General features: G+C 36.2%; 1 protein-coding gene across 6 annotated transcripts in view; it reads right to left on the minus strand.

Annotated features, from left to right (window-relative positions):
• Positions 1 to 90: 90 nt before the first annotated feature.
• Positions 91 to 15,000, minus strand: part of l(2)37Cd (general transcription factor IIIC subunit l(2)37Cd) — a 24,713-nt gene continuing 9,803 nt past the window's right edge. For 3 of the 6 annotated variants that reach the window (XM_086533215.1, XM_043007947.2, XM_086533218.1), the window contains exons 2-12: positions 13,220 to 13,354; positions 9,497 to 9,656; positions 8,202 to 8,342; positions 7,802 to 7,971; positions 7,263 to 7,376; positions 5,139 to 5,306; positions 4,559 to 4,694; positions 4,267 to 4,352; positions 3,516 to 3,656; positions 2,053 to 2,218; positions 91 to 1,327 (exon numbers count right to left, since the gene is read on the minus strand). In XM_086533215.1, the coding sequence (XP_086389341.1) occupies positions 1,230 to 1,327; positions 2,053 to 2,218; positions 3,516 to 3,656; positions 4,267 to 4,352; positions 4,559 to 4,694; positions 5,139 to 5,306; positions 7,263 to 7,376; positions 7,802 to 7,971; positions 8,202 to 8,342; positions 9,497 to 9,656; positions 13,220 to 13,348 (1,509 nt within the window). In that variant the 5' untranslated portion in view covers positions 13,349 to 13,354 and the 3' untranslated portion in view covers positions 91 to 1,229. The remainder of the gene's footprint in view (positions 1,328 to 2,052; positions 2,219 to 3,515; positions 3,657 to 4,266; positions 4,353 to 4,558; positions 4,695 to 5,138; positions 5,307 to 7,262; positions 7,377 to 7,801; positions 7,972 to 8,201; positions 8,343 to 9,496; positions 9,657 to 13,219; positions 13,355 to 15,000) is intronic. The other 3 variants (XM_086533217.1, XM_086533216.1, XM_086533220.1) reach the window with 2 other exon arrangements.

A 15,000-nucleotide genomic window follows, 5' to 3' on the forward strand; every position in this document is an offset into this window, starting at 1 on the left:
TGTATATATGTATGAATATATACATACGTGTATGAATAAATGTACATACATATATATAGGATTGTATGGAGGATTTTTTTTTCTGTTGAAGATGTGATATTCATGCGTTAAATGTTCCATCAATTTTGGACTAATTCATTCTGGTTTCTCGTTGTGAGATGCCACACAGTAGGGATATATATGTTACTTGTTTTTTCTAAAGAGAAAAGGTTTTACATATGGTGTAGTGATGAGTATATTTTGTGTAATTTGTGTGCACCAAGAAAGTGTTACGCAAATCATAAAGTGTTTACTTAGCTAGCTGGTTGTTTTAATTTACACTCCCTGTTTTACACTAGTATATTTTGTGGAATGGTTATAATGTTGATTATGTTAATAATGAAAGTGATTATGAAAATATTGGTATTGATAATGATACTGATAATGATAAAAAAGGAATTTATAATAGGGAAAGTAAATTTAATAGTAATGATAATAAAAAGACTTGAGCATTCTAATAATACTGATTAATGCATAATAGTTATATGAAAAGTGCTTAAATACCAATGATGATATTGCTAATGATAATGTTAGTAATAGTCAATAATTGAGTATCAAATAAGGATGATGATAATCATGATTACTCAAATTTGAATAAAAATATTACAATTCTTATGACAAGTTATTTCACAATAACTTTTTTTTAAATACAAAGCCAATAACAGTGGTAATAATGATGATTAAAAGAGCAATGGTAATAATAATATTCAAAATATAAAAACATCCAAAATACAGTACCACCAATAATAATAAACAAAATTAAGAAAAACTACAACAACAAAAGACAAAGCTATAATAATAAGCCACAACAAAAACTATTGCAATAGAAATAATAATGATAATAATTGTGAAACAAACCATTTCAAAGGCTAATGATAACAAAAAATAACAGTATTGGTATTGGTGATGACAATCAGAAAGGCATAATGATGATAAAGGTGATGATAAGAACAACAATAATAATGACTCGACTTGAACTCAGACTCAAGCCTTCAAAAAGAAAAAGGCCAGCCTACTAGGAAAAAATCCAGGCTTAATTAAAGAAAATTACACTAAATACATTTTATTTGATCTTGAATACAAAAATTAAGGCTTAAATAAAAAGCAATTTATCAAATACCATTCATTTCATCTTGAATACAAAACCTAATACAAAAAGTAGTAGAAGAAAAAAGAAACGCTGATTGATCCTATCCCGTCTCTTCTTCCGTTGAATTGCCTTCAGTCGGGGAATCTGTGTCGGAGTTTGACCTGAGCTCCTCCTCGTCCAAGCCTTGGCCTTGGGCAGCTGGTGTGTGTAGAGGACAGAGAGGGAGGGAAAAAGAGGGAGTGAGTGAGAGAGAGGGAAAAAGAGGGATTGAGTGAGAGAGAGGGAAAAAGAGGGATTGAGTGAGACAGAGGGAAAAAGAGGGATTGAGTGAGACAGAGGGAAAAAGAGGGATTGAGTGAGACAGAGGGAAAAAGGGATTGAGTGAGAGAGGGAAAAAGAGTGAGTGAGTGAGAGAGAGGGAAAAAGAGGGAGGGAGTGAGAGAGAGGGAAAAAGAGGGAGGGAGTGAGAGAGGGAAAAAGAGGGAGGGAGTGAGAAAGGGAAAAAGAGGGAGGGGGAGGGAGAGAGAGAGAAAAGCAAGCAAAAAGGTGAAAAAAAGGGGCAAAAAAGAAGAAAGAATATCATTAATATGTACACTTAAGAAATAATTCTGAAAAATAGATTTTAAAAACATCATCCTCTTATTTACGGTGTAAAGAAAGGGATGTCTATATCAACGTTTAAAAACTTTTTTACAATTACCCCTCAAAAAGAAAGTTAACACACATTAGACTGTAGATTTCTTACCCTAATGAGTGGACGGATATCAAAATCAATAATAAACCTAGAGAGGCAATCAACAGGTCAAAATCTACATAACTGAAAACATAAAGAATTTCTGGCTTCCTGTAATATATTGGCACAAATTATACATGATGCCTTCACCTCATACCAAAAATACAAAAACAAAAACAACCCCACTCACTTCTCTCTGCTATGGTCTTCTCAATGAGGTGCGAGATGATGTCCCGGCACTTGACCTCGACTCCTGCTGGCAGCCATCCGTACTTCTCCGAGCACACCTTGTTGGCCCCCGTCAGGATGGCTTCCTCCAACAGCTTCTGAATCTCAGGCACTTGGATGTCGCAGTACTGGCAAAGAGAATGTTACATGGGGTTGATTTTTTGTTTTTTTTCTTATTATTTTTCTTTGCATGGTGGGTGTATATATAAGGATTATGGGGTTGAATAGCTCAGTGGTAGAGCCTATGTTTTGCAATTGTAAGGGTCTTTGCCCTGATAGAACACCTTCCCATGAACCCTTCAGGGAGTAAGCACTGGCATCAGCTGGGATTGAAGTCTGGGTTTTAACCCATTAGTGCCAACTGACGTCCTATCACGAGGTCGAAAAATATCCCTGGACCTGGGTGACGTCCTGGGACATTGTGCATTTTCTCACCGATTGCCGGGAGGGGCAATTGTGATGTGCTGAAATGTTAGCAATAGATCGCTAGATTGTTCTCAAATATAATCATTTTACATAATTTCTTAGACTCTGTTACTTTAGTTTAGGTGTTTGAGTGTCATAAGATGAGATATAACGTTAAAAAAATGATGTCACAGAAAACTACATGATATTGATGATGACATCATGGTAATTTCTGCTTCTTGATTGGTTGAATAAAAAGATCCGAGTCGAAATACTATTGTAAAATCAAATGTGTTTGGCCAAGAAATAAAAGTAAAAAATTACTAATGCAATACTACTTCTAATTTGTTGATTACCTGTGATATCATGTCATGTCACATCACGAGGTACTGTACACACTCATATGTACTTGTATGATTATTCATATTGATCTTCTCTTTGTTTTGGTAATAAAAAAATAAAAGAGAGAGAGAGAGAGAGAGAGAATAAAACATGTTTTTTGATGCCCCACTGAGATTGCTTCCACTTTCCTTTGATCTTTTCACATAGAAGTAAAGAATATAGGCAAAGTTCAATAAAATAAAACTAAAAAGGCATTACTGTAACATGTTTTTCGACTAAAATAACTCCTCTGAACATTGCAATATTTTTACGTGCCTTTACATTGTAGATGCATTCATGAAAACCATAAGAATAGGGTGAGTGAAAAATGCTCTGAGAGGATCCACACAGCGAGAAAACACCCCGGCACGAAGCATCGCCTGCTTGTTATCTTCCCGGCTTTAGCGGGAGTAAGCGAAAATACGTCCCGTCGTGAATGGGCTAAGGGAACTGACCCTCCCTACTACACCATGTCCAGGTCCATTTGGTGTATTGTTTAATGTGAGGATTTGTATAATAGGGAGGAGAGAGATTTGAGAGAGGGGAGAGAAAAAGAGAGAAAGAGAGAGAAGAGAAAAGGGAGAGCAAGAAAGAAAGAGAGAGAGGACACTGAGAACCAAGCCAAAGACTACAGCCAACCTGGTAGAACATCTGCCTGTATGGCGGTATCATTCCCGGCCTGAAGATGTACAGCTCCTCCAGATCCTTCTCTTTACCTGCGGCTTCATCATTACCATCCTCCCCAGCCTCTCCCAGGTGCAAGGACTGGATCACAGAAGTCTAAAATGGGGGAAAAATAAAAAAAATAAATAATAGTTATTCATTCACATTCTCTTTTCCTAATTAGCATACAATCTGTGTGATTTAAATAACTGATACTTACCGTCTCTCTCTTCTTTTTTTTCTCATATAAATGAAAAGCCAAAATGCAACCATATGTTTAATGATAGAGGTGGAATATGGTACCTCTTTTGCGATCCTCATCTGATGATATAATAGTTTGCAAACTAAATGACTAAATGGTATTATAATAATAATTGTATACTTAAATTTAGTGATATTCTTTTCTGCAATTGAAAAAACACTTTTTATTATCTTTTTTTTTACATAGATAAATATCCTAATTTATCAATGCAGCTATTCAATACAACAAAACTACAGCTAGTCACTACTGACATCCCAAATGAAAACAAAGAAACAAACTCACACAATTTCTATTCCTATATTTTAAAATTTACATCTATACTTATAAATACAGATATTTTTCCCTTCATATTAGGATTTATATGGACTTACAAACACGGGCATATATGCAGATACATAAATACTCTTTTCTTCCAAGAGAACGACCAAAGACTGGCACAACAAAGCAAGTAATAACACCACAAACCTTTCTCCTTGAAGTGTTAGAGCTTTTGTAAGGAAGGACATAGTTGGAGTAGCTGCGTTTTGCCTCCACTTTTGTCTTGACGCCACCTACGGGGAGGAGAATTTTACAATTTCTTTAAGAGATTTCAAGTCTATAAAAAAACATGTACATTATCCATTTTCCATATATAGTCAACAAACAATTTGAAATCTTAAAAAACAAACCAAAGTTCTTGGAAATATCAAGAAATCTTTTGCCTCTGTGAATTTCTCAACTCAACATTTCCAGACGCAAATGTTACTCTCTTACCGACCTGCCTGTCTTATACGGTAGTCGAAGGTCTGGTAAATCCAAGCGTTGGGATCTTTGCGAGGGTCGTAGCCCAGCCTCACCCACAGGTTCCTCCAGGGACCCGTGTGGAAGTAGTAGGAGAGAGTGGGAAGCAGGTACTGAAATATTTTAATGGGACACTTATTCACAAGTTGGTAAGTGAGTGAAAACATATATATAAATCTATTAATAAACTCAATAAATAACTAAAAAAAAAGAGAGATAAAAAATCAGATACAAATCAAACACAATAACAAAAAACAAATAAAAAGAAAGATAGAAAAGAAACATATTTTTACACTCATGAGATACCATTCCCAATGTGTGATCAATATAGTGACTTAAAAGAAAAGAAAGAAAGAAAGAAAGAAAGAAAAGAAGTATAAAGAAAGAAAGAAAAAAAGAAAGAAAGAAAGAAAAGAAGTATAAAGAAAGAAAGAAAGAAAGAAAGAAAAAAAGAAAGAAAGAAAGAAAAAAGAAAAGAAGCATAAAGAAAGAAAGAAAGAAAAAAAAAAAAAAAAAAAAAAAAAAAAAAAAAACTCAGAGAGCCAAGTCCCCCACACCTTGAGTTTGTCCTTGGAAAATCCCAGCCAGACCTGCAGGGAGTTTTTGGACCAAATTGGCCGCTTGTCGAATTCTTCCTTGAGGCCCTGGTAGAAGGCGTTGTCCATGAATTTGATGCGGATCTGCGACATCGCTCCGGGCAGAGGGTCCTTGGGCACTTCGTCGTCCTGAGGAAGGGAGAGATGAGAGATAAAGATGGGTATATAAAAGAGGAATGTGTTTAAATATGAGTAAATGGATACTGAAGAAAATTAGTATTTGTTACTGAGAAAGAGAGAAAGAGAGAAAGAGAGAGAGAAACAAAATGGTCTATTACATGATTTTGATGAGAGACAGCAGTAATATTGATGATATGAGAATAATAAATATAGTGTTATGCATCTATTTACCATGTACTTACATACACATGTGTGTGCACAAAAACATAGATATATACACACACACATACAAATACATATACATACAAACACAGACACATAGACACACACACACAAAAAAAAGCACGCAAGCACAAACACATATTTTTATACTCATGAGATACCATTCCCAAGGTGTGATCAATATACTGACTTAAAAGAAAAGAAAAGAAAAAAAAAATTAAGCTGCTATACCCAGCAAAATGAATAAATACCCAGACATACTTCTATAATAAAACAGAAACACATTCAGAAAAGAGAGAAAAAAATACAATACAATAACTGACATTCCCATTCAACTCAACTTAACAGCATACCAAATAATACCAACCGATCATCTAAAGAAAACAAATCATAAGGTTAAAATAAATGAATAAGAAAAGCCAATGACCAGAGGCTGAGTAGTGAAAACCTATACAAACTTCCTTGTGCATCAGCGTCTTCCTATCCTTCAAAGCAAGAAGGTGTTGCTGGCCATTACCCACAGAACTTGGGTAATGCTGGGAATTTAACATGGATCATGGATGCAGGAAATACTTCTTGCAAGTATGGTTATCAATGAAAAATCAAATAAAAGATGATGAAGAAGAAAGAATGGGTGGAAAATCAGTTATCAATTTAAGAAAAAAAGATGCCTGTAAATCAAGGGTGGGCTAAAAAGATTAATAAGTCAAAGAACGGCCAACCATAATGTCACTAGACTGATTCCTGAAGAACCCAAGCTATTTTTGGCTGAATAAAGAGAAATAAAAAAGGGGTGAAATTAGAAGTTCATTAATAATATATACCTACATTATAAGTGAGTCATCCTACAAAGTTTCAAATTCCTATTTTGATTCTAAGCTGATGGCAGGGGCTTGAATCTGAAAGTACCTCATAAGTTGTTCAGAATACCCTATTGCTTGCTAACAGTTACCTAATTAAATTCAATGCAATAAACTCTTACATAAAATAGCCAATGACAAAATTGATAGGACAAGTGGTGATTTCACACACCTATTCACTGCTTGCACCCACATCAAAGAGCAGCAGTATATTGTGTAGCAAGTGTGCATATGCTCCCTATGGGTTGGGGGGTATTCATCTCTTGGATAGTAATATAAATATCTATCCAAAACTAATGAACATAACGAGGCAGAATATATGATACAATGTACATACAACCACTTGACATGGATCCACAGCCCTACAAAAACGGGAATCATCCATCCCATTCTTGACCAGCAATTTGTGTGAATGGCTAACCTATACTGTGCTTTGGAAGCATGCTCTGGTACTAAAGGTGGAGGCTGAAAGTGGAAAGTGGAAATTAACCCTCTCTGGACGGGTGGTACACTATGGTACAGCGCATTCAGGGCCCGTTTGCTGGAATGCCCCCGTCGTGACTGGGTTAAAGGATAATTTTCAAGATGACGAGATGTCATTCCTTTAGTACTTTCAGTCACAACAAATTTACAGAGAAAGGTAACCATAAAAATACAGAAAAAAATAAAAATAAATAAAAACTGTTTGGAACAGAAGAGATGAGACAAACAAAATAATTATAACCATTTTACAAAGTTTTCATATTTCTGTACAATGCATAATACATTTCTCACCAGCAATGCACGTTTTTTCACCAACTGGAAAAATAAGAAAACATTCGATTTAGGTCATCCCATAACTACTCTTGCAACTTAAACATACAAAGTGTGCAGAATGACCTACCTTAAAGGAATGGAAGATGGCAAAGTGAGTTCTTCTCTGACGCGTCCGACAGATGATATTCTGTGGAACTTTGGACTTGGAGTCGCTATTGGCTTCTCGTCTGTACCGATAGTCCTGTAAATGTTATGATCATGTTTGATAAAATGATACATTATTAAAAAGGTCTAATAAAAAGAAAAAGAAACAAAAAGGAGAAGAAAAGGAATCCTTGTACAGATGAATACTTCAGGTGCATTTAAAGACTTAGTTTCAGGATAAAATCTCAAATAAGTAATATCAAGTAACAGAACGAAACAAATAATAATCTCAATATTACAAAAAAGTACACATATACACCAAAAATCTTCAGAGAAAGATTTCATGTCAAGGCAGTGGGTGGCCATGGCCTGAGCAGGGTAATAATCCGAAGCATCAGGTTTGCAGGCATTGAAATACCCTGGTGTTAAGACTAGGTGGAGTGAAAACCTCCTTGGTGATATTGGGTTAACATATATACAACCACCTAAGGCAAACAACAAACCAAACACCCAAATACGCACTTGTGGAGCATCCATGCGCGTGAAAGCTGCTGGGGGTAGGAACAAGGGGGCGGGGCGGTTCAGCCAGTCAGCCTTCTCCATGCCCTGCGGAACTAGCTGGTCATAGACACACTCCTGGTCCAGCCCATCATCGGTGTTAACTACAGGCACATACTGAAAGTCGCACAGATCTGATGATAGAAAGAGAGAGAGAAAAAAACTTATTGGCTAGGGAGAAATGGAGTAAATATTACCAAAGAATATAATCAAGAGAAAAAAAGGGTATAAGGGAGACACAGTTTTGATTTTTTTTCAGCATCAACTGGCACATGCATGTTGGGTAATTAAGATAGGATTTTAACACCTTGGCACTCAACAAACTAGACCATATACAAGAGAATAAAGCAAAATAATTACTTACTATTAAATTTGTACATAGTATGCACAACACCTATGAGTTCTGATTTCACTGATGTGTTTGGGTCTCCCTCAGGTGGGTTGGGATCTTCAGAACTACTCCCGGCAACTGGTTCTGGAACTGAATGGCATAGGTGTGAGCTTCCTGCCATAAGATATGAAGTTATGAATAATAATCTATATTCAGAAGAACTTGGAAAACTGAGGTCACCTGATGTAATTATATTGATTCCAAATATAAAATGGATCTTCTGAAGAGATAGTTAATACCCAAGTGGCAATGTTACAAATAATAAATATTATCTACTGGTTTCTTGCAATTCCCTTCATAACTTTATATTGATTATTAATTAATGCTGGTACTCATACACAAGTGTTATATGCAGGTATGAACTAGCACTGAGATAACAAAGAGTTGTTAGTATATTCAAGACAATGTACTTCTGAAACAGTTATTGATAAGGGTATAAACCAACATAAAACATGCACAAAATACCGATAAACATTAATTATCATTATCATTATTATATGAGCCACTGATGTTTTTCCACAGGGTGTGAGTACATGATGAAAATACCAAGCACCACATTGTTAAGAGGCACTGAGGAAAAACAATACAAATGGGAAAAGAAGACATAAGGGAAAAGTTTACTGACAAGAAATGGATGAAAGGTTAAAAATATGTTAAAAATTAATGCGATTAAATGATTTACAAAAATTTGGAAAATATACTATCATTAAAGAATTCAGGATTAGTCCGTTGAGGAGAAATAGAAAATTTGTTTGCCTCACTCTTAATTTTTTCAATGCTGTCCAACTGGATTATATGATTTGGCAAATTGTTCCCTATCTTGATATTAGATGAAACAAAGCATCTTGAATAATGCAAGGTATGATGATGTCCAGGTGTCAGAGCACACTCATTCATACTCAGAGAATTACTCAGAGGAATATAGTGTGAAGGAAGTTGAGAATATAAAGAATACTCAACATTATTATATATCATATACAGAACTGATAAGGAGCCAATCAGATGCCGATGGTTTAAATTAACAGTTATGTTAGGCAGCAAAAATCTAGCCGAGTTGAATGCCCTATCAAGCAACCTGAGATGACAGTCAGCTGCAGACATCCAGACCCCTGAACAGCATTCGAAATGTGGCAGAATAAAAGAAATAAAATTATTACAAAAACGTAGAATCACAGGCATACGTTTAATAACATTAACAAAATACTCTGTACCTCAATCCACTCGACGCCAACCCACCAGACTCCTAAAACAAAATACCGAAAGCATACCCTGCAGATCCACTTCCTCCTGTTTTTTCTTCTTCTTCTTTCTGCGGACGACGCGTAACAACAAGGCTGTGGAGTTGTGTTGTTCTCCACAGGTTGGCTTGCAATAGACGTCATCAGGACGGAAGCGTAACTCCATCCTCCTGTTGTCTTCACAGTACACCTGGTCAGAGCATAGTACAGTTACAGGAGATGCGCCTGTTTATGCAACTGGTTGGTCAGTTTCAGAGAACGACACAAAGAGAAAGAGAAAGTGAGAAAGTGAAAGAGAGAGAGAGATATGGTGATGGTTAAACAGCAAAACAAAAAAATAGGAAAAAAGGAATAGATAAAATAAGAGTAGTGAAAATGGAAAAAAAAAAAAAAAATCAAAATACAGTAGCAAGGTGGGGAGATATAATATCAGACAAACAGATAAGAAAATAAAAGTATGTGAAAATAATAGTGATAACAATGATAGTAATAACAGTAATGATGATTATAAAATTTGTCCAAATCCTATAATAATCATTATAGGATTTGGACTATCATAAAAAATATGCATTGTTTCAATATACATTTGGTAAGAGAGAGAGAGAGAGAGAAGGAGAGGAGAGAGAAGGAGAGGAGAGAGAAGGAGAGGAGAGAGAAGGAGAGGAGAGAGAAGGAGAGGAGAGAGAAGGAGAGGAGAGAGAAGGAGAGAAAGAGAAAGAGAAAGAAAAGGAGAGAAAGAGAAAGAGAAAGAGAGGGAGAAAAAGTAAGAGAGAGAGAAAGAGAGAAAGAGTGTGAGTGAGAGAGAGAGAGTGGGAGGGAGAGAGAGAAAGAGTGTGAGTGAGAGAGAGAGAGTGGGAGGGAGAGAGACAGAGAGAGAGAGAGAGAGAGAGAGAGAGAGAGAGAGAGAGAGAGAGAGAGAGAGAGAGAGAGAGAGAGAGAGAGAGAGAGAGAGAGAGAGAGAGAAAGAGAAAGAGAAAGAGAAAGAGAAAGAGAAAGAGAGAGAGAGAGAGAAAGAGAAAGAGAAAGAGAAAGAGAAAGAGAAAGAGAAAGAGAAAGAGAAAGAGAAAGAGAAAGAGAAAGAGAAAGAGAAAGAGAAAGAGAAAGAGAAAGAGAGAGAGAGAAAGAGAAAGAGAGAGAGAAAAAGAGAAAGGGAGGGAAAGAGAGAGAAAGGAAGAGAAAAAGAGAAAGGGAGAGAAAGAGAGAAAGGGAGAGAAAAAGAGAAAGGGAGAGAAAGAGAGAAAGGGAGAGAAAGAGAAAAAGAGAGAGAAAGAGAAAATGTAAGGCACTGATAATGCATATCATGTGACCTAAGGCTCTGATTATGCTTTGCTACTTAATCCATTGTTATATGCCTTTAGTCAGTCTTGACCTGACCCTTCCTGCTCCCTATGTCTCCTTCATGCAGCTGCCCTCACAGCCCTGAGGCATAGAAAGTAGCCCAAGAAGAACACATAAGCCAAGACAGACAGAAGGAACCAGCTGAGAAAATCAGAGAGAGGCAAGGGATTGACAGAAAGAAGAACAGGCAGAGCAAACAGCTCTGACCTCCTGCCTTTTGCTGGATCCAAGTGTATTAACTGAGTCCACCAATAAAGACCTTGACACGTGAACGTCTGCCTGTCTTATCCACCAGGTACAACAGGCGAAGCTAGTGGTTCACAACTGCTGGCAGCTAGAGGATTACAACTAGGGGCATTGAGTGGCTCACAGAAAGAGAGAGAGAGAGAGAGAGAGAGAGAGAGAGAGAGAGAGAGAGAGAGAGAGAGAGAGAGAGAGAGAGAGAGAGAGAGAGAGAGAGAGAGAGAGAGAGAGAGAGAGAGAGAGAGAGAGAGAGAGAAAGACAAAAAGAGAAAGAGAGAGAGAGAGAAAGAGAAAGAAGTTTGGTAAGCCCGGTGGTTAAGAATAGTCAATCTTGGTTAAATTATTTCCTACAATACTCTTAAAAAAAAAAAAAACTAAATTGATTCATATAGTTACAAGAGTTGTACTAAGACCGGGGTAATATAATACATACATATGTGATTCCTTTAGAACAAAAAATATTGCCAAAGTACATACTCTATTGAACCATATCATTAAGTGATAATCAAAAGATAAATATAGAGAGAGGGAAGAGCAAAATAAGAGAGAGAAGAGAATGAAGAGAAAGACAGGAAGTGAGAAAACAAGAAAGAGAGAGAAAGAGAGAGAAAGAGAGAGAGAGAAAGAGAAAGAGAGAGAAAGAGAAAGAGAGAGAAAGAGAAAGAGAGAGAAAGAGAAAGAGAAAGAGAAAGAGAAAGAGAGAGAGAAAGAGAGAGAAAGAGAAAGAGAGAGAGAGAAAGAGAGAGAAATAGTTATACTGAACACTTTGACCAATTTCTCCCTGCATCACATCCTTAACTTTATTTTGGCCATCTCTAAACAATACACTTACTGTAATGTACATAATACAACAGAAGTGATGTCCCTGTCGCCAGATTACACAAACTCCAAATGAGTTGAGGTGTGTTGCAACAATCTATATTGCATAGGAATAGTTTACTCTACTAATGTATATTCCCAGTCAATAACACATTGCTAGATAATAATTTCTGCATTCTAATGTAATAAAACCCTATGTTATAATATATCTAATAAAATACCAATGCCCAACTTTCCAGGCAACAGGTAAAAGCCACTCCATAAAGTCACAATGGAGTATCAAATTATTTTTTTCTGCCTACTAAGCTACTCAAGTGCAACATCTTTATAAAATCTTATCATGGCATTATATTGGTGCATTTTGTATAAAAAGCTTTACTGTACATCCTTCACTTAACTTGTATTTGTGTGAATCACTTTTTAGCCTATTAGAAATATTTCAATTTGATATGAAATCTTTCTATAAAGTCCACATTTTAGTGTCAAGATAAATTTTGAATGTATTTCCTCTCAAGATGTAGGATGTCATGGTGCATTCACTTAAAAAAAAACATGTATTACCCATGCAATTAAAACATATATATGAATGAAGCTAATTCAAGAGGAATTTATCAAAACCATTGTGATGGAAACATCCCTATTAGGAATGGTGATAAAGTATTTGTATATGGAAGATGAGTACAAAAACTAAGATTAGTATCATCATCATTTTTTTTTTCCATGCAATTTTATCTAGTTTGTTAATTTTAGAGGAGAGTTATATATGTAGAAATATCATCAAAAATAAAATCTCCTTGTCATCAAAAATTGTCAAGAAGATAAACTATATTTGAGCTACTCTCATCATGAAATCTAATAATGAATGCGTGTGCGCATGTGCACGCACACACACACACACACACAAATGATCACTAATGGTGTGTAGAAAGTCAAAAGTCACAGTAAAGGAAGTGACAAATAAGTGTGAAGGAATGGCTCCAAGAAAGAGGGAAAATGTAAAAAAATATTTAAAAAAAGAAGAAGAAGAAAAAGAAAAAGAAGAGTAAGAAAAAGATATAGAAAAAGAAAAAGAAGTAGAAAAATATAAAGAAAAAGAAGAAATAGAAGAAGAAAAGAAAGATAGAAAAAACAACTCTTTGTGAATTTAGAACTGAAGTTCAGACTGGAATTGTATGTTGGATTATATGCTGTAAGCACACACACACACACATAAGCAAATCCTTTCCCACTGACAACACAAAACCCAAAATCCACTGCCCCTAAAACCCTAAATCCCTAAAACAAAGCTTCCGCCTACCCATTCCCACAAACCCCCCAACTCCACACCCCAACCCGCAAGGAGATCAAACTCACCTCCGATATCTTCTCCACACCTCCGAGAGTCTCGAGCATCTTGTCGACATTATTCACAAGACCTGGGTACTCTATGCACATGAACTGCCGCAGCTTCCCCGTTCCGCTGGGTCCTCCTCCCTGCGCCATTTTCTGCTGTGGAGGTTGGTTTGTGTGAGATAAAACCTAATCGGTGTTTTAAGATTGTACTTAATATGAAGGGCAGTGTGTAATAATCCTAATCAGGGTTTTAAATGGGAGATGATTCTATTAACCCATTGCAGACGGAGATAAATTTGCTTGCCCAGCCTCCAGGATAGGTTTTATTTTAGAGAGAGACCACTTGAAGCAATATAATTTGAAGCATCCAAATCTCTTTCAGTCATTCATTGTAAAACTAGAGCGGTTTTTGTGTTTTATTTTTTTGTGTGTTTTATTGAGTTTAGAGACTTATATGTGCCATATGACAGGCTCTATCAGTGCTGCAGTTGACTAAAATTGTAGTATGTTATCCATATTAGCTCATTATTTTCTTTATACTCAATGTGATAGAAGTATTGCTGTTTTATGGGAGGACAAAAGGCAACTTTATTTTTTCGTATTTTTGTGCTGTCATGAACGAATACGAAACATATAACCACCTACAAAAAAGATAACAAGAAGAGGTAGGGAAGAGGAATGAAACCTGTGCTTGTGACTGTGAGTGCCACATTGAAAGGCATCCATATTGGCACAGGAGCACATTTTAGACACTGGGTATGGATTGAGTCACCTTCCTCTTCTCGTTCTGCCTGCACATCCTTCATCGGCGGTACTTTAGAGCAAGGGTTCATCAACTTAGTGTGTGCCATCGCTCTATAGAGACAGTGCATGCTAGAGACCGTGGATGGGTGCCATTCAAGGCTCTCTCACCTGCTGGTGCTAGAAAAAAGTGGTGTCATCTAGGTTTTGGACGTTAAGCTTGCACGATATTACGGTAATTATAGTAATTATGACTGCAGTAGCCATCATCACTCATTCATTTTTCATAGCAAAATAAAATAGCACAGTGATCCAAAATCCCCGAACGTCGTGTACGTCATGACGCCCGTCGTCAGGCCAAAGCTCCTACGTCATGTATGTCATGACACCCGTACGCAATGGGTTAATGGGAGGAAGTAATGGCTCTATATAGGATCTACTATGTTATTGGATACATGATGCCTCACAAAGGATAAAGAAATATGAAAAATGCTAGGAAGAGTAGCAATAATGATTAAGTCTAAGATGATTAAATGTTCTGACTTAGAAAAAAAAAAAAAAATGAGAGAGAGAGAGAGGGAGAGAATGAGGGTCCCATAATCATCTTAAAGATAGGTACATGACATCAATAATCAAAATCAAATATAGTAATAACTGAAAATGGCAATGAGAATAATATCAGCAAGAAAAAATAAGGTTAATAAAGAAAATCAATAACCATAATACTGCTGCTCTCATCATGGCATTTCTACATAGTATTATATCAATATAATCTGTTTGTACAGAAGGCCAAAAATATTCTGCCCACAATCTAAGACAATTAGTCATGAGCTAGCATACAAGCTAGTATATCAGGAACATTATGCTATATCACAGGATGTGTGTACAACCTTATCTAGAATATAACTAAGAACACTGAAGCACTTACATATATTTATGTGTCCAAACAACTGCTATAAATTTTGGTATATGTGAAACATTTATTAACTCACATACCATACCATAAATCTAGAAAGTAATAGAAAACACACGTATCTTAAGATGCCTCAAAGCTGAATGTC

This window comes from Penaeus japonicus, unplaced genomic scaffold (genome assembly GCF_977035675.1).
Source record: "Penaeus japonicus unplaced genomic scaffold, GWHDUDI00000001_assembly GWHDUDI00000039, whole genome shotgun sequence".
Lineage (NCBI taxonomy): Eukaryota > Metazoa > Arthropoda > Malacostraca > Decapoda > Penaeidae > Penaeus > Penaeus japonicus.